The 20631-nt window shown below is 40.4% G+C and overlaps 1 protein-coding gene across 1 annotated transcript in view; it reads right to left on the minus strand.

The window, feature by feature from the left end:
- Window positions 1-3203: 3203 nt before the first annotated feature.
- The window catches only part of LOC128700069 (uncharacterized), a 195113-nt gene continuing 177685 nt past the window's right edge, over window positions 3204-20631 (minus strand). Inside the window, exons 2-4 of the mRNA XM_070098733.1 lie at window positions 10442-10575; window positions 8336-8564; window positions 3204-6024 (exon numbers count right to left, since the gene is read on the minus strand). Coding sequence (XP_069954834.1) covers window positions 5942-6024; window positions 8336-8564; window positions 10442-10575 — 446 coding nt within the window. The 3' untranslated portion in view covers window positions 3204-5941. The remainder of the gene's footprint in view (window positions 6025-8335; window positions 8565-10441; window positions 10576-20631) is intronic.

Consider the following 20631-nt stretch of genomic DNA (forward strand, 5'->3'; position numbering starts at 1 on the left):
ATCAATCTACTTCTTCCTCTATGTCTAATTCCATATATCTATTCCCATTTCCTTCTTGCGTTTCCTTTCTTCCCTCCTTCACATGTCAATCATTATTCATATCCTTCTCATCTCCTATTTTCTCTCTCCTTTCCTCTTACTTCCTCTCTTTCTTCCCTTCTCCTTTACTTTCACTGTGTCTCGTCTTCTCCCTCTCTTTCTTTTACCTTTCTCTTCCCTTTCACTCTCACAGACACCACTCTGCACCTACATGCGTAGTAAGCCATACAAAGAATCATATGCACGATATAAACCAGGAATATACACACACAGTGTATATACCCAGTGTATATGAGCCTGTTGCTAGCTGTATAGCTACTTTCTTGGAGATGGAGCTCAGGAGATGAAAGTGGGATTCTGGGACAGATGAGATGCTGGGATGTGTTGCTGAGATGAGAGAGAGAGAGAGAGAGAGAGAGAGAGAGAGAGAGAGAGAGAGAGAGAGAGAGAGAGAGAGAGAGAGAGAGAGAGAGAGAGAGAGAGAGAGACAGAATCATAAATTCCATATACTTATAAATACCAGAGTAGGGATAATTTCAGGAGATTGCTAACAGTACAGGGAAATTATGGGGGGAAATTTCCCTGGGGCAGAAAAATCACACGGGAAGAAAAGGTCAAGGAATTTTGTTTTAAGAAAAATGGTCCCGGGACCATCGCCAACGAGGCCCGGTCCCAGACCAAACCATCTAAATTGGAAAAGAAATATTACATTAATAAAAGCTATTACGAAATATACTGGAAGATAAATATGTTTACAGTGAATGTAAGTAGAGGATTGCAAGGTTTACCTGTCAACAACGTGTTTAAGAGAAAATACCAGCAAGCCTGCCAGAGTGCATAACATTTAAAAGGCTTCCATTTCACGCTCATGTGATAATCTCATATTATAATTAAAATTAAGGGATGTAGGGTAAGCCAGTGGAAGGCCTCGGACTGTGGGTCATATGACAGATCCGCGTTAGGAAACACTTGTCCTGTTTCCTGACGAACCTAACCTGACCTGTCTCGTGTTATGTTAAAACAGTTGTGTGCATTTTATTCAGGAACGATTATTTGGTACGACCTTTATGGTGATTCTTTCTTTGTGGGCGAGTTTTAGTTTGTGAGTGTGTTGTTGTTTTGTTGTTTGGTAGTGTGCGGTTCCTGATCTGGAACAATTCTTAGTCCTGTACTGGAACGAATCTTAGTCCTGTACTGGAACAAGTCTTAGTCCTGTACTGGAACGAATCTTAGTCCTGTACTGGAACGAATCTTAGTCCTGTACTGGAACAAGTCTTAGTTCTGTACTGAACCAAGTCTTAGTCCTGTACTGGAACAAGTCTTAGTCCTGTACTGGAACGAGTCTTAGTCCTGTACTGGAACAAGTCTTAGTTCTGTACTGAACCAAGTCTTAGTCCTGTACTGGAACAAGTCTTAGTCCTGTACTGGAACGAGTCTTAGTCCTGTACTGGAACGAGTCTTAGTCCTGTACTGGAACGAGTCTTAGTCCTGTACTGGAACAAGTCTTAGTCCTGTACTGGAACAAGTCTTAGTCCTGTACTGGAACAAGTCTTAGTCCTGTACTGGAACAAGTCTTAGTCCTGTACTGGAACGAGTCTTAGTCCTGTACTGGAACAAGTCTTAGTCCTGTACTGGAACAAGTCTTAGTCCTGTACTGGAACAAGTCTTAGTCCTGTGCTGGAACAAGTCTTAGTCCTGTACTGGAACAAGTCTTAGTCCTGTACTGGAACAAGTCTTAGTCCTGTACTGGAACAAGTCTTAGTCCTGTACTGGAACGAGTCTTAGTCCTGTACTGGAACAAGTCTTAGTCCTGTACTGGAACAAGTCTTAGTCCTGTACTGGAACGAGTCTTAGTCCTGTACTGGAACAAGTCTTAGTCCTGTACTGGAACAAGTCTTAGTCCTGTACTGGAACAAGCCTTAGTTCTGTACTGAAACAATTCTTAGTCCTGTACTAGAACAAGTCTTAGTCCTGTACTAGAACAAGTCTTAGTCCTGTACTAGAACAAGTCTTAGTCCTGTACTAGAACAAGTCTTAGTCCTGTAATAGAACAAGTCTTAGTCCTGTACTAGAACAAGTCTTAGTCCTGTACTAGAACAAGTCTTAGTCCTGTACTAGAACAAGTCTTAGTCCTGTACTAGAACAAGTCTTAGTCCTGTACTGGAACAAGTCTTAGTCCTGTACTAGAACAAGTCTTAGTCCTGTACTGGAACAAGTCTCAGTCCTGTACTAGAACAAGTCTTAGTCCTGTACTGGAACAAGTCTTAGTCCTGTACTAGAACAAGTCTTAGTCCTGTACTAGAACAAGTCTTAGTCCTGTACTAGAACAAGTCTTAGTCCTGTACTGGAACAAGTCTTAGTCCTGTACTGGAACAAGTCTTAGTCCTGTACTGGAACAAGTCTTAGTCCTGTACTGGAACAAGTCTTAGTCCTGTACTGGAACAAGTCTTAGTCCTGTACTGGAACGAGTCTTAGTCCTGTACTGGAACAAGTCTTAGTCCTGTACTGGAACGAGTCTTAGTCCTGTACTGGAACGAGTCTTAGTCCTGTACTGGAACAAGTCTTAGTCCTGTACTGGAACAAGTCTTAGTCCTGTACTGGAACAAGCCTTAGTTCTGTACTGAAACAATTCTTAGTCCTGTACTAGAACAAGTCTTAGTCCTGTACTAGAACAAGTCTTAGTCCTGTACTAGAACAAGTCTTAGTCCTGTACTAGAACAAGTCTTAGTCCTGTACTAGAACAAGTCTTAGTCCTGTACTAGAACAAGTCTTAGTCCTGTACTAGAACAAGTCTTAGTCCTGTACTAGAACAAGTCTTAGTCCTGTACTAGAACAAGTCTTAGTCCTGTACTAGAACAAGTCTTAGTCCTGTACTAGAACAAGTCTTAGTCCTGTACTAGAACAAGTCTTAGTCCTGTACTGGAACAAGTCTTAGTCCTGTACTAGAACAAGTCTTAGTCCTGTACTAGAACAAGTCTTAGTCCTGTACTGGAACAAGTCTTAGTCCTGTACTAGAACAAGTCTTAGTCCTGTACTGGAACAAGTCTTAGTCCTGTACTAGAACAAGTCTTAGTCCTGTACTGGAACAAGTCTTAGTCCTGTACTAGAACAAGTCTTAGTCCTGTACTAGAACAAGTCTTAGTCCTGTACTAGAACAAGTCTTAGTTCTGTACTAGAACAAGTCTTAGTTCTGTACTAGAACAAGTCTTAGTCCTGTACTAGAACAAGCCTTAGTCCTGTACTGGAACAAGTCTTAGTCCTGTACTGGCACAAGTCTTAGTCCTGACTAGAATAAATCATAGTCGTCGACTCACCTGATCTTCGCTTCTAATAGCGACAAATTCTCTTTTTATAATTTGCAAGATTCACAACTTGTGATTATAATATATGACCCCAGCTTGCAGAGATCCACGACCCTTTATTATATACTTTTTGCGTACTTACTGCAAAGATTAATAGTCTCTGAGGTGAAGTGATTTACCGCCTCTGATCTTCAGTATTTCTAACCTCGGCTTTCAAGGATTTCTTGCCTAATATTTAGTTTGGGGGTTGTGTTTTTTAGCATGTAAATTTTTCAATATTAAATGAGTTTTGAAACGGAGACCATTTTATTTTGGTCTTATGGTGAATTTTTTTTTTTGGTAACCAAAGCCAAATACATATGTAACTGAATCAAACCTAATTTTGAATTAAACTTATTTTAGATTAGGTAAAGTTAGGGTAGGCTCCTTTTTTAAAGGTTACTAAAAAGCTTTTTCTTATAGGCTCGAAGGATATGTTTCTATTGCACAGTGCAACACACACACACACATATATATATATATATATATATATATATATATATATATATATATATATATATATATATATATATATATATATATATATATATATTATATATACTTTTTTTTAACAAGTCGGCAGTCTCCCATCGAGGCAGGGTGACCCAAAAAGAAAGAAAATCCCCAAAAAGAAAATACGTTCATCATTCAACACTTTCACCTCACACATACTCACTGTTTTTGCAGAGGTGCTCAGAATACAACAGTTTAGAAGTATATACCTATAAAGATACACAACATATCCCTCCAAACTGCCAATATCCCAAACCCCTCCTTTAGAGTGCAGGCAACATTGTACTTCCCATTTCCAGGACTCAAGTCCGGCTATATAAAAATAACTCCATCTTGCCTCTTATTACAAGGATTTCTAGTCTCCAATTCAAAAAATTTTAGTTTTTGATTTCCTGAAAATTTCTACCTACTGATTCCGAGGAATTTTGGACTTTGTAATGGAATTTTGTCGTCTTTTAGGGATTTCTGGCCTATAATTGGGGATTTCTGGATCTTGATAAGGAATTTCTAGCCTTTAGTTAGGGATTTCAGGTCCCTAGCTAGAGATTTATGACCACTTATACTTTAATCTCTATAACTGGGATTAAAATAAATTGTCAGTATATACAGGGAATTATACACATCTGGTGTGGAGGTAGTTACTTGGTGTATAACTCGATGTATATAATGTTACACATTCTGCTGTATATAATCATCTTATAATGGACTCTGGCTTAAAGGCGAACTCCGGTATATTATACACGAGTGTGAGAGGAAATAGATTTATTACTGGCTAAGAGAAAGAATAATTTAAGGAGAGAGAGAGAGAGAGAGAGAGAGAGAGAGAGAGAGAGAGAGAGAGATTAGATATTGTCTTGAGCTGTACGTGTTACAGTTATTCTAGCGTGCGCCATAACAAGAAACTTGCCCAAGCTTATGCTGGAGTTCAGCTCTAAAGAGCAACCTTGCAGTCAGCTCGACGCAGGAAACACTAGATATCAGATGAGCGAAGATGCGGAGGAGATATTCACGACGTACACGATACCCAGGGGTAAGGACAGCATAAACAAAACACGCCAAACAAAAGAAAAAGATCAAGACGTGTGTCGATCCAAAATTAGGGACACATGTTGAAACACAGCTTGAGGGCAGTGGAAATTATGAGGCGGGCCCAGGAGCTGGATCTCGACTCTCATAAACACATATCTCAAGAAACTGACTGGATTTTGCAACCGCAAATAGGTGAGTAGACCATAACTATATTTACTACTACTACCACCACCACCACTGGTACCGCTATTATTAACCACCACTGGTACTGCTGTTATTAACTACCACTGCTGTAACTAGATTGCTGCTACTACTATTTCTGCTAATAACAATACTACTACTACTAACAGTAATCGCTTAGTACAGACTGTCAGCACTCACAAACGGATTCATTAGACTTGTCATTCCACAAAGTCCAACTCTAACATGAGAATAGTTGTGAGGGTAACTAAGGGAAAAAGTGTAAGTGAATATAGAAGACATACCAGAAGCAAGGGCGAACTTGACATGGCTTAACTCAAAGGGATCCGGTTCCAAAGGTGAAAGAGAGGAATTGGACTGACATGACTTGATTTGGCTCCGAGGGTTTCCGATTCTGAGGATAAAAAAGATTTGACTTGCTTTAAAAATGTATGAAAGAGGAACGGCGACCTGACTCCAGTCAATTCGTTAAATTATTTTTGATGTAGTAATCATGTTTATCATTTTGTCTGTATCTTGTTTATTAGCTTTAATATATATTTTTTATTTATTATTTTTAGCGTGATTGATGGAAGGAAAAGATGAATGACTAAGGAATTATTCAGATACGGAGAGAAACTCAAAAGTGATAATGAGCACTTTGAAATTGTGGGTGATGACTCAAAACTGCGGGTGACTATTAAATAATATGGATGGAGACTTAAAAATGTGGATGAGAACTTAGTACTGGGTGATGACTCAGAAATGTGGATGAAACCTCAAAAATACGAATGACTCCTGAAAACAATGGATGACGACTCAAAAACGTAGATGACCATTCAAAAATACGGAAGTAACCAATGGAACACGTAGTGTATTGAGATGCATTGAGCTACAGGGACGCCCAGCCATCCTCTCGTTCCTAAATGGGAAAAGAAATACAAAAAATTATTACTATGTCAGAGGTAAAAACGAAATTCAATTCTCAGCGTATGTAAACTGAGACATACAATCGTTGTATACACACTCGGTGTATATACACTCGTATACACACTCGGTGTATATACACTCGTATACACACTCGGTGTATATACACTCGTATACACACTCGGTGTATATACACTCGTATACACACTCGGTGTATATACACTCGTATACACACTCGGTGTATATACACTCGTATACACACTCGTTGTATATACACTCGTATACACACTCGGTGTATATACACCGAGACTATGTAATTATAATATATAAACTTTTCCTATATATCTCTCTTGAAACAATGTCAAAACTTAACCCTGGACAAATAATTTGTATTTAGATTAAATGTTAAAATAATGCGAATCCTACTCCGTGAACGAAATAATTTATAATGGCGTCTATCAAAGTGTAGTCTGGGTATTATTTGTGATTTATTAGGATATTTACATATAATTAGAGTAATTTTGTTGACATTAACCATTCAGTCACTAACATGATGATTTTTCATTGAATTAAATAATTTTGCTAAATATCATAGTTATCCCTGACACAATATTAAATATAATTAAATAATTACATTATCATTAATTTAATATCTTATCACAATGCACATGCTAATTCGATAAAGTTTATTAATTGAAAGACTACGAAATCGAGTTTTAAAAATAAAATTAACTTAGGCGTTCCATATCTTTAACAAATATTATATCTCCTATTCCTCTGATCTAATAGTCGTAAGTTTGTAAGAGCGAAGGTACACTGTAGTAGGCTTACTGGCCCATGCTAGGCAGGTCTAATTCACACACGTTCATGTACCTGTCCAACTTAAAGCTACCCAAAGTTCTTGCCTCAACGGCGCTACCTGGGAGTTTATTACACTCTACAACTCTATTGCTAAACAAATACTTCCCAATATCCTTTCTAAATCTAAATTTCTCCAACTTGAATTCATTGCTGCGAGTCATGTCTAGGTTAGTTATTTTAAACACGTTATGTATAACCTCTTTATTTATTCCTTATTCCTGTTTTTTATTTGTATACTTCAATCATATCTCCTCTAATTCTACGCCTTTCCAGCGAGTGTAAATTCAATGGCTTCAGCCTTTTGGTTAACGCTCTCGCTTCACACGGTGAGGGCCTGGGTTCGATTCCCAGCCAGAGTAGAAACATTGGACGTGTTTCTTTCCACCTGTTGTCTATGTTCCCCATCAGTAAAATGGGTACCTGGGTGTTAGTCGACTGGTGTGGGTCGCATCCTGGGACACTGACCTAAGAAGGCCTGGTCACAGACCGGGCCGCGGGGGCGTTGACCCCCGGAACTCTCTCCAGATAAACTCCAGATATCCAGATCAATCAATCTCTCAACTTTCAATAATCATTAAAACGACACAGCTGTCTCTTAAACCTTTGCTTCACTTCATATTCCCCAGATTTTATATGACCCTTATAGATTTAACGCTTCCCAATAATAATGTAACCATGGCCTAGTGCTGCCGTCTGGTGGACTTAGTTTTAACCTAAACCCGACGCCACCAGAGCTTGTATCTGTTCTCACTGCCTCACCAGACAAGGTACCAGCTGGACGTTATCTCAACTCTCTCATACGGCCTGGCTCACCTACCATCCAACCACACACACAATCACTGCTGTGTACGTTTATACAAATAAATCCTACGGCTCGCCACCGAAGAGGTATCATTAACCCACCAAATATATACCAATATATCTGGTGGCAGCAGATGGATAAGAACCCAACTCCATTACAGTAATAATCATATCAATGTTTATTTCACTTGCTTGGTTTTTAATATGTAAACACTACAATATTAATAGAAGTCGAGGAATGGAGACGGCTACATTTTAGGCCTACGCAGAAAATGCCTTTCAGGTAACCAGTCAATGCAACCTAACCTCATCTAACACAGAATTTAGCTCGAAATCTAGGTTAGGAAAGTTGAATTAGATTGAACTCTTTTATTTTTGGTTACGAAAATATTTTTGGTCTGATAAGACGAACAATACAAGTGTCTCCATTACACAACCAACGTAACGTTCGAGAATTTAATTAACTTGTATTTAAGGTGAAATATTAGGAACTAAAGTAAATAATGACCAGTAACAATAATAATACTAAAACTAATAATAAATAGTAGTAATAATATTTTTAAAGACAATTATCCATGTATATGTAATTTATTTTGGTTACCCAGTCAATTTCCATTTTACTTTCCCTCTTAACTCTGACTCACCAGGGGGAGCACCGCCCCCTAGCACGGAGGCGTGGTAAGGGGAACGGGTGGTGAGGACTCCTTCAGCTTCCTGTTGGTATATACCGGGGATTCTGGAGATGCATAGCACCTTGGCGTCACCTTCCTGAAGGAGGCGAGGCTGAAGGGAGAACCTCAGACGCAGGGAGGAGGTGGTTAGGCCATCGTGGCCCATCTGGTTGACCTGTGGTTCCAACCATCCCGTCGACACCTGGGAAGGAATACCATCATTAGCAACACTAATACACACACACACACATATATATATATATATATATATATATATATATATATATATATATATATATATATATATATATATATATATATATATATATATATATATATATATTCAAACAGCTCCGGGGAGAACCTTGAGTTTTCCCTGAAGTACGTTTATTGTCTTCTCTGAGGATGAGGGTCCCCAGTCCAGTTCTAGAGGTGGTACTTCCCTATACATGTATTTATTTAAAATTTAAATATATATATATATATATATATATATATATATATATATATATATATATATATATATGGTGTTGCTAATTATATAATTATAATAATCATGGGGAGCGCTAAACCCGTAGGATTATACAGCGCACATGGAGGGGGATGGAAGGTATTCAGGCTCAATTCAGGGAACTGGAGCACAGATCCAATTCCCTAGATCAAGAGCCCCTCACCAGCGTCAAGGAACCTCCCTTGAGGGGTTGGTGTTGCTAAGGTCCTTCTATTTTTTATAGTATTATGTAAATTGTACAATACTAGACGAGTTGCGAAATGGAAAAAATTATACGTGACTATGGGGAAAACGTGTTTTGATTACAAGAAAAAATATCCGACCTAACCTAACCTACACACACACATACACATACACACACACACACACACACACACACACACACACACACACACACACACACACACACACTCAGCTGAGCCAATAAACTTTTCTGAGTTCCTCTGCCTCTCTCAACATTTACAAAGACTTGTGCAGCTCTGTCCAAACTTTTATTCCGTTTTGCTGTCACTGGAATCTGTTGTATTGCCATTTTTCTTCCAATTATTTGTGATGTCTTTTTCAAATGTAATGAAGACGAAGAAAACTAAGATGAAGACAAGATGAAGTAAAATGATTATTCAGGGGTTATTAACCAGGAGGATTATTAAGGAAAATGTGAAAGGGAGAGGCATCATAAATTCATCTCAATGAGAATAAGCTATCCAAAATATTTAATTTTATGAATCTGTCATGCTTGTGATAACTTTCTATAAATTTTGTCATGACTTCCTATAAATGCTATGATAACTTTAATTTTTAAAGGGGTGGAGTGGTAAGCCAGAGGAAGTCCTCGGTCACTTGACCAAAAGCTCCAGTTGTGGGTCATCATATGTCTAAGACCCGCGTCAGGAAACACTTCATGTTTCCTGACGAACCTTAACCTAATGTGGCATGCAAAGAGTACGTAACCTTCATTTGGCGCATGTACACACCCTCATTGTAAGGCTATCTCCCACAACCAGCAAACCAGTACTAAGGATCGGACGATGGGGCCCCGTCGTTCGATCAGTACCCAGGTTCAGCCAATGAGAAGATGGTTTTGGCAATCGCAGAGGTGTTGTGGGCACCACCCGCCTGTCTGCCCTTGTCATTTCCATTCTAGAGCTGGTTGAGGCACGGTCTGCTCTCTAGTGGCTTCTATTCTGCCTTGCTTACCGTGGCGTGCACTAATACCTATTGTTGTACATAGTGTACATACTTCTGTTCTTACTTGGTGAAAGGATATTATAAGTCAAAAGTTTTTCTGTGTTTATTTTGCTCCCTTTACACCCAGGACACCAGGCCTTTGGATTCCTGGGTTGTAATACATAACCTATATAAATGCTATGATAACTTCATGTAAAAACTAACTTCCAATGAATACTATAACGTCATACAAATGCTATGATAAATAATTTTACACGAGAAGAAATCTTTCGCGGACTGCAAAAGAAGACTAGACACACACACACACCGGAACTGTGACTCGACCCCTCCAACCACTAGGTGAGTACAACTAGGCGAGTGTACACATACAAAAAACTCACCGGTTGGGTGTTTATTAAAAATGAGAGTTGAGCAGGAGGTTTGGATCTTCGCGAGACACAGGTGAGATCGACCCAATCAACGGGCAGGTACTGGCTTTTCACTCCCTTGATCACCGGTCTCCCGTCAGGTAAGTCTGCAGCCAGAGAAAATGAGACATAATATATTGAAAGTAAACACTGAACACATCCAAATGCAAAAATAATAAACGAATGTTAACTTGAACACACATCTGCAAGCACCCACAACACAAGAGCACATGTTGTTGTGTTATGATTTAATAACGCAGATGTGGAGAGATCACCTACTTCAGCTTCATTACATGAACACATTTAGATACACGAACACACAGGAGCTGTGACTCGACCTCTGCAAGCACATGTAGGTGAGTACACACATACCCAAACATACGAACACACATCCACACACTCCACACATGCTAATCCGGCAAATTTAAGGACAGCTTTTAGGAACCTAAACAAGGAGTCATTCACAATAATATATAAACTTGTTAGGCTCATCTTACGAGTATGCAGCACCAGTATGAAACCCATCTAATAAAGTATGTCAGGAAGTTGGAAACTAGTTCTAGAGGCACGAAGTAAAAGAAGAGGCTAAAGGACTCACACTTAATTACAGAGGAGAGGACAACCAGGGGGTGACATGTTTAGGGCTTACAAAATACTGAAAGAGATTGACAGAGTTGAAAGGGCAAATCTAAGAGGCAGGCCTCAGACACACGAGGGAAAAGCTGGAAGTCAAAATGAGACGAGTAAATAGATGTATTTAGCCTCAGAGTGGTCAGAAAGTGGAACGATCTAGACAGTGAAGTGGAAGAGACATGGTCTATGCAGAGTTTTAAGATGTATAGGGCTCAGGTAGCCAGGAGAGAGTGAACCCAATGCAGTCAGTATCTGACCAGTCGGGCTGTGGTTCCTACGTCAGCAGTAACAGCCTGGTTAATCAGACCCTGATTCACCGTGAGGCCTGGTCATGAACAGGACCGCGGGGGGGTTGACCCACTAGACACCCTCCAGGTATAGCAGACAGCGGGAACCGAGACTCAACCCCAGCAACCGCAAACAGGTGAGTACACGAACACACACTCACACATAAATGACCTGCTTTCTCACTTCGACCTCTCTGATGATTTCTTGGTGGACGAGAGTACATAAAGGCTCTTTTGACTGTTTTCAATGTTATACTGCATAAGTGATGCAACCTGCAATAATCCTGCACACACACACATATATATATATATGCATGTATATATATATATATATATATATATATATATATATATATATATATATATATATATATATACAGCCAGTAGTCCCTTGTGCTATCCTATCCTCCGAGCCAATACACACATCCATTATGTATGAAGTTGGGTTAGGAGGTCACTGGAAGGTGGGGGGGGACGGGAGCTGACAATATCCTTGAATAAGACAGTAGGATTCCCTGGCTGGGCTGTAGTAGGAGGTCTCCAGTGCTGCGATATCCTTAGTGGGAGGGTGTTGTTGGTGGGGGTGGTGGGAACGCATTAAGGGACAGGCAGATGGGAGTGATGGGAGGGAGATGAGAATATAGGGAACGAAATAGGGGAGAGGGGAAATTTGATGTGGTGGGAGGTGTGTTGGGGATGGATGGGTGTGTGAGGGGAGGGGTTGTGAGAGTAGGAGTGAGTGTGGTTAGGTGGTTGAATATTTCCAAGTGTCGGAGTAGTTGCAGACATTTTTTGACATACTTCAGTTTTTACCGAAATACTATGTACGTTATCACACTTTTAACCGAAAATGATAATTTAAAAAAAAACATTCGGATTATTTCCTAAATGCCATTAAAATTAAAACATTTTACTGTATTTATATACCTTTGTCTCGTCACGTGATATATTTTTTAATCACACCAGAGCAGTGTCGCCTTCTTAGTGTAACCAAGATAGCCTGAGCTTGCTACCATCTGCAGCTCATAAGACTGCCATCCCCACGAGCCCTTTTAGGACGGGGCAGATGGCAGACCAGAGGCCTAGCTTCTCCCTACGAGCCCCGTGAGGGCGGGGAATGTGGCTAGGCCTGGGGACACTTGGTCCCAAAGATGAGGAGGTACTTGTACCTCCTCCCATGGGAGACTTAAGTCTCGAGACACTCCCCAGATAGGGAGCCAAGGCCGGGTCACCACTACTTGGAAAAGACCCGGGCCGGGAGAATACCGGCAAATAAAAAAAAAAAAAAAAAAAGTTAACCAAGACACCTGGGTGGTCGAGTGCAGGACTCCCATACACGAAGCTCAGTTCGATCCCCGTTCCGTTTTGGACCTTATTTATCGGTTTTGTAAATTCTCCAATATTATGTGAGTTATGCAGACGATACAATTATATTTTACAGCAGTTATAAACACACTTGATAAACTTAGACTGAGAGTTGAAATCTAGGCTATATTAGGAGTTATTTTTCTGATGATAACTAAAAAAAAAAAAAAAAACTTTTCTATACTCAAAAAATAACGTCTCAACTGCATAACCTATTTAATATTGACGAATTTACATCATAAATAAAACATTTCTATTAACTCATTAGTGACATATATAAGAAATATAGAAACTTTACTAGGTACTAGAACAAAAATCTATTAAGAAGAATAAGTCACAATACCGTGACTGGAACAATACACAAATAATCTGCATATAGAAAGAAGCTTATGACGACGTTTCGGTCCGGCTTGAAGCGAAACTTACCAGCAGAACACATCAACTACAACAATTATTAAAAGTACTAATTAAACTACTACAACAACTTAAACCACTAATGGAACCATAACAATTGGTACAACAACTTGGTTTGTCCTCTGACCCCTGACCTCACCATATGACCTCTAACCTCACCATGTGACCTCTAACCTCACCATATGACCTCTAACCTCACCATGTGACCTCTAACCTCACCATATGACCTCTAACCTCACCATGTGACCTCTAACCTTACCATGTGACCTCTAACCTCACCATATGACCTCTAACCTCACCATGTGACCTCTAACCTCACCATGTGACCTCTAACCTCACCATGTGACCTCTAACCTTACCATATGACCTCTAACCTCACCATGTGACCTCTAACCTCACCATATGACCTCTAACCTCACCATGTGACCTCTAACCTTACTATCTGACCTCTAAACTCAAGTGACCTCTGTTGCTACAATGGAAGGTGAAACCACACAGGGAGCGACCTCTTAATTACCGACCAGTTTTTATAGGTAACAACTTCAATAATACAACCATTACTCTCTCTCTCTCTCTCTCTCTCTCTCTTTCTCCCCCTCTCTCTCTCCCCCTCTCTCTCCCCCCTCTCTCTCTATCTCCCACCCTCTCTCTCTCTCCCCCTCTCTCTCTCCCTCTCTCTCCCTCTCTCTCTCTCCCTCTCTCTCTCTCTCTCTCCCCCTCTCTCTCTCTCTCTCTCTCTCTCTCTCTCTCTCTCACTCTCTGTCATTAATACCTTTCTCTTTCACTCAGACGTTAATTTATCTCTGTTCCCCTTTTCATTTATTGTGAATTATTTCGGCGTTATTGTTACTGAAGTGGGAATTTTATTCTCTGATTTGATATGTTAAAAGGTAAATAAACACAGTTATTGAAATTCTTTGCGTTCCCAGGAAGGACGTAGAATTATGGAGGGATGTGAAGCGTGCGAAAGGAAAAACCGGAATAAAGGGGATATAAATATCGTGATGAAAATAACCAAAACACGACTCGCAGCAAAGGATTCAAGTTGAACAAATTTAAACCGAGAAGGAATACTGGAAACACGGATTTGGCAACTGAGTTTCAGATTAGTGGAACAAACTTCCAGGAAATGTCAGTAAAGTGAGAATTTTGGGTGGTTTTAAATACAAGATAGACAGGTTAATGAGTAGGTGTGGATGGGTGTGAGATGGAACTGCCTAGCATGGGCCAGTAGACCTGCTGCAGCCCTCCACTAATGTTCTTCATGGTCAAGGATGAATTAAAATACGTCTTAAGAGTCAGTCCCACTTCTTAGATTGTGTATGTGTTCTCATGAACAATTCCAGTAAAGAACGTGGACGTCCAGAGAGAGAACGAGAGAGAACAGTCCTAATGGGTAAAGGACTTACACAGTCACGAAGACTCCCCCCCCCATGCCCACATAAACCAGACCCCGGTATCTATATCGCCTCCACATATGTAAATGGGCACCAATAGCAGTCAGTAGTACTGCTACTGCTCCTGCTGCTTCCTCCAACCCATAATTTCCTGGTCGATTTGCATGTAATTCTGCAGGAACCAGGTCGAAGAATAGCCTCAATCTTCCTGTATTTACCTAAAAAATCAGTTATTCTAATATGAGTCGTTGTTAGCCTTCTTTAAGTAGTTATGACAGTAGTTTGTAGTTGAGACACACACACAAATATGTTATTGTGAAAATAACCTCACACGCAAGAATATATACACCCAAAGGCGTGTAACTCTCAGTGTATATAGGCTGGGAGTTTACATTAATCCCTACTTTAGGGATTAAAGTGTCTTTGACTAGTAGTTAATAAGTAACATGCAGCCTTATGACTAGTAGACGATAGTTAAGCTCCATTAACCACGCAAGCAACACAACGTTATATATACCAAGAGATGTATTTCTGTCACTGTAAATATACTGAGATTGATTTAATCCCTATAAAAAATGGAGCTGTGAAGAGTGCAAGCATAAAACTCAAAAAAACTAAAGTTAAAAGCACAACAGTAACTAGAGTAAGAATATGATACAATAGGCTACCAGCTAACAGCCTCATAACGAATATACACGAAAACTACATTCATTGCCATGTTCCGTAAATTATACACCATTGTCTACTCAAGTGTTATAGATATCATAGTGCGAGAATCAATTTCAAACACGAATATATAACCCTTAAATCCCATACGCCACTGAAAAAAACTTTTGGGAGGTGGGACCTTCCCACTGTATACACAGCAGAAAATAGTGAAAGCGTTAACTCAGTTCTTAAAAACAACTGGGCAATATCTACACATAAAAATATTGGACAGTCTATCACAGAGAAACACCACCAGGATGATTCTAATAACTTACAACGTTCGCCAGGACAGTCCTACACGGGTCATAAATCTAGACATCAAGCGACCAACAGTGACAACATTCATCACAAAACCAACACAACAAATGTAACAGCAGACATCTCTCGGTAAACTACACATACCATAAAACAGAAGTCTCAATTTAAACGAGCTTGTCTTGAAACGAAAAAAAAAAAACGAATGAAATTGTTTATTATTATTATTATTATTAAAGATTAGCCGGTATTCTCCCGGCCCGGGCCTTTACCAAGTGGTGGCCCGGCCTTGGCTCCCTCTTTAGGGAGTGTCTGAGACCTAAGTCTCCCATGGGAGGAGGCACAAGTACCTCCTCATCTTTGGGACCAACTGTCCCCAGGCCTAGCCACAAGCTAGGCCTCTCTGGTCTGCCATCCCCGCCCCAAGGAGGCTAATGGGAATGACAGTCTTATGAGCTAAAGGCTCGGGCTCAGGCACCTACCCTACCCTAGAAGGGTTAGGCATGGTGTCGATCAATGAAATTGGAATATTTACGGAATACAATATAACAGATGAAAACAATGTTTGGTTTCCACAGAAGTTATATAAGCTTATTTCTGTATATGAAAGTAAAGAAGCACAGATGAATACATAAAAGAGAAAAATACCAATTAATATCTTGACAAAACCCTTAAATAAATGCACAAGCATCCCACACACTAGAAACTTAGAGAAATTTCGGTCCGTCCTGAGCCATTATCATTATAATCAAAACCAAGCGCTAAACCCACTAGGGTCATACAGCGCTGGGGAATGGGAGGTATTCAGATCTGATCTGAGGAAGGGGAGAGTATTTCCAATTCCATGGATCAAGAGCCCTTCACAAGCATCAAGGCACCATTATTGTCACAAATGAAGTGTCTAGGAGGGACGGAAAAATAATTTAAATGTTCCTTTCTGAAGTGTTGGTTATTAATGAGTAACGGCAGCCACACCATAGCGACTTTGTAAGTCACAGGACAATATGGAAATATTTCTGAATTCTCAGTATGGTAAAGCTGTATAGCCCTTGTGGCTTCGCGCTTCTTTTTGATAATAATAATAATAATCAGTATGGTAAAGTAGTGATGGATAAGAAACTGGTGAATGTAGAATAACAAGAGTAGGTACGAGAGAGCCCATCAGGACATCAAATAATATATCAGGTGTTACCAGTAAAGGTCTGTGTCAGGAACTGAGATTCGAACACTGCACACACAAATCGGTGAGTACAGACAGACAGACAGACACAGCCAAGCACGTGAAGAAACTAGAGAAAGTGCAAAGGTTTGCAACAAGACTAGTCCCAGAGCTAAGAGGTATGTCCTACGAGGAGAGGTTAAGGGAAATCAACCTGACGACACTGGAGGACAGGAGAGATAGGGGGGACATGATAACGACATACAAAATACTGAGAGGAATTGACAAGGTGGACAAAGACAGGATGTTCCAGAGATTGGACACAGTAACAAGGGGACACAGTTGGAAGCTGAAGACACAGATGAATCACAGGGATGTTAGGAAGTATTTCTTCAGCCACAGAGTAGTCAGTAAGTGGAATAGTTTGGGAAGCGATGTAGTGGAGGCAGGATCCATACATAGCTTTAAGCAGAGGTATGATAAAGCTCACGGCTCAGGGAGAGTGACCTAGTAGCGATCAGTGAAGAGGCGGGGCCAGGAGCTCGGACTCGACCCCCGCAACCTCAACTAGGTGAGTACAACTAGGTGAGTACACACACACACACACACACACAGCTTTAAGAATAGGTATGAAACCAGTAGCGACCAGCAGAGGCGGGATCAGGAGCTGAGACTCGACCCCTGCAACCACAATTAGGTGAGTACACACACACACACACACACACACACACACACACACACATACACTCACATACACACACACACACACACATACACACACACACACACACATACACTCACACACACACATGTACGTATATACAACAGGCCTAGTGTCTAATCGACATGTGCCTAGGACAAAATGGTAACTAACACACACATACACACACACACACACACACACACACACACACACACACACACACACACACACACATACACTCACATACACACACACACACACACACACACACACACACACACACATACACTCACACACACACATGTACGTATATACAACAGGCCTAGTGTCTAATCGACATGTGCCTAGGACAAAATGGTAACTAACACACACATACACACACACACACACACACACACACATCTTCAAGCCTCAATAGCTTGTAATACGTCTTTGGTTGTTGCATCTACACCTTCCATTGCCACTCTTTCCACCACAATCAGTCTTTCTCCCTCCTTCCCTTCCTCCCTCCATCTCTTTCCCCATTTTTCTTCCTTCACTCGCACACTATATATATATATATATATATATATATATATATATATATATATATATATATATATATATATATATACACCAAGCTCTCCAATGTTTCTTATTTTTCACTCTCACCACTCTTCTCACACTACTTTCCTTCACTCTCAGTCACTTAATCTACAAACCATCCTACTCTCCGTTCCTTTCCAGTTAAGCTACTTCTCTTCAGAAATGTATCGTTATTTCACCTCTGTCTCCTTTTCTCTCAATGCAGACACACACACGCACACGCACACGCACACGCACACGCACACGCACACGCACACGCACACGCACACGCACACACACACACCTCAAAGAGATACTTGCCAAAACCATCCAGTACAGACTATGGGTTTTTAAACACCAGAGAATACGTGCGTTGTCTGCTGATGTATTGGTTTTCCAGAGCCAGCCCAACCTGTGATCCTCGTGCGTATTACACTTACTGTTCGCCCCTAGATTTTTAAACCTCTGGATCATACTGAATGCCATGGAACTTATTTTTTGCATTATAATGAGGGGATTTCATTTCGCAAAAGTACATTTCGAACATTGATTTTTTTTTTCAAGACGTCCTGTAGATTCCCCATGGACGGTTTTGAGGACCAGGGGTCTCTCTGCCAGCCATTAATTTTAAACAGCACGAAAAATTAAACATTAAATGTAAATTTACGTTTAACGGTAACAACCCGGGAGTTCCCAGAGTGATACACTGGAGGAATGTACTCGCTTCCTATAAAATTTATATTTTAGTTTAGTTATAAAACAATTTCCTCTTGTCAATTTCAGGTCTCCATATTTCAAGAGGAGTAAATAGGTGCAGTATGTTCCACTGCAGACTTCCTATTGTTGCTCAGTTATGAGAACCAACTCATCTCTCCTAGAATATTACAATACCAACGATCTTTAGAGGTGTTGAAAATGGTAAAAAATACGACAAGTTGATTTGGACACATGCAACAGTTGGGTGTCTTTATTGCCGAAACGTTTCGCCTACACAGTAGGTTTCTTCAGTCAAGTACAGAGGCAGCAGGTGTAGTAGTGAAATGAAGATGATGTAATCAGTCCATAAACCTTGGAGAAATAGTATTTGAGGTGGTCAGTCCCTCAGCCGGGAGAAGAGTTCAGCTCCATGGTCTTAAACAATATCGTTCCAGACCATGGAGCTGAACTGGAGCGATATCGTTCCAGACCATGGAACTAAACTGGAACGATATCGTTCCAGACCATGGAACTAAACTGGAACGATATCGTTCCAGACCATGGAACTAAACTGGAACGATATCGTTCCAGACCATGGAACTAAACTGGAACGATATCGTTCCAGACCATGGAACTAAACTGGAACGATATCGTTCCAGACCATGGAACTAAACTGAAACGATATCGTTCCAGATCATGGAACTAAACTGGAACGATATCGTTCCAGACCACGGAACTAAACTGGAACGATATCGTTCCAGACCATGGAACTAAACTGGAACGATATCGTTCCAGACCACGGAACTAAACTGGAACGATATCGTTACAGACCACGGAACTAAACTGGAACGATATCGTTCCAGACCATGGAACTAAACTGGAACGATATCGTTCCAGACCATGGAACTAAACTGGAACGATATCGTTCCAGACCATGGAACTAAAATGGAACGATATCGTTCCAGACCATGGAACTAAAATGGAACGATATCGTTCCAGACCATGGAACTAAAATGGAACGATATCGTTCCAGACCATGGAACTAAACTGGAACGATATCGTTCCAGACCATGGAACTAAACTGAAACGATATCGTTCTAGACCATGGAACTAAACTGGAACGATATCGTTCCAGACCATGGAACTAAACTGAAACGATATCGTTCCAGACCATGGAACTAAACTGGAACGATATCGTTCCAGACCATGGAACTAAACTGGAACGATATCGTTCCAGACCATGGAACTAAACTGGAACGATATCGTTCCAGACCATGGAACTAAACTCTTCCACAGGCTAAGGGACTGACCACCTCAAATACTATTTCCCCAAGGTTGATGGACTGATTACATCACCTTCATTTCACTACTACACCTGCTGCCTCTATATTTGACTGAAGAATCCTACTGTGTAGGCGAAACGTTTCAACAATAAAGATACCCAACTGTTTCACATGTGTCTTAATCATCTTTATTATTATTATAATCAAAAAGAAGCGCTAAGCCACAAGGGCTATACAGCTTAATCATCTTTAGAGGTGAAAAATATTACGCTTTGGCGAAGATCGTATATTTCAAACCGCGGTAGAGGTGGATATTGAACTCGCGGTGTCATTACGATTTCTTGAGTCAATCTTATATTCATTTTGTATTACGGAGAATCAGTCTCCTTGTTCACCTTCTTGGTGGCTTTATTTTTGTTTAAAGTTTATCGACCATACGGGGGTTATTAAGGCTACATATCACTTCATCACCACCAGTCAATGATACTCTAATACCTGCCTTTGATATACCTTTGAAGAATTTCGAGAGTATATCTACTCTCTGAGCCCGGCCATGGGCCAGGCTCGTCTGCTGCTCGCCTGGCCAACCAGGCTGTTGCTGCTGGAGGCCCGCTGCCCCACATCCATCACAGCCAAAAGTAAGTTTATTCAGGTATACACAAATACGGTTACATAGATTATAATATATAACAGCAGATG

Source organism: Cherax quadricarinatus, chromosome 64 (genome assembly GCF_038502225.1).
Source record: "Cherax quadricarinatus isolate ZL_2023a chromosome 64, ASM3850222v1, whole genome shotgun sequence".
Classification (NCBI taxonomy): Eukaryota; Metazoa; Arthropoda; class Malacostraca; order Decapoda; family Parastacidae; genus Cherax; species Cherax quadricarinatus.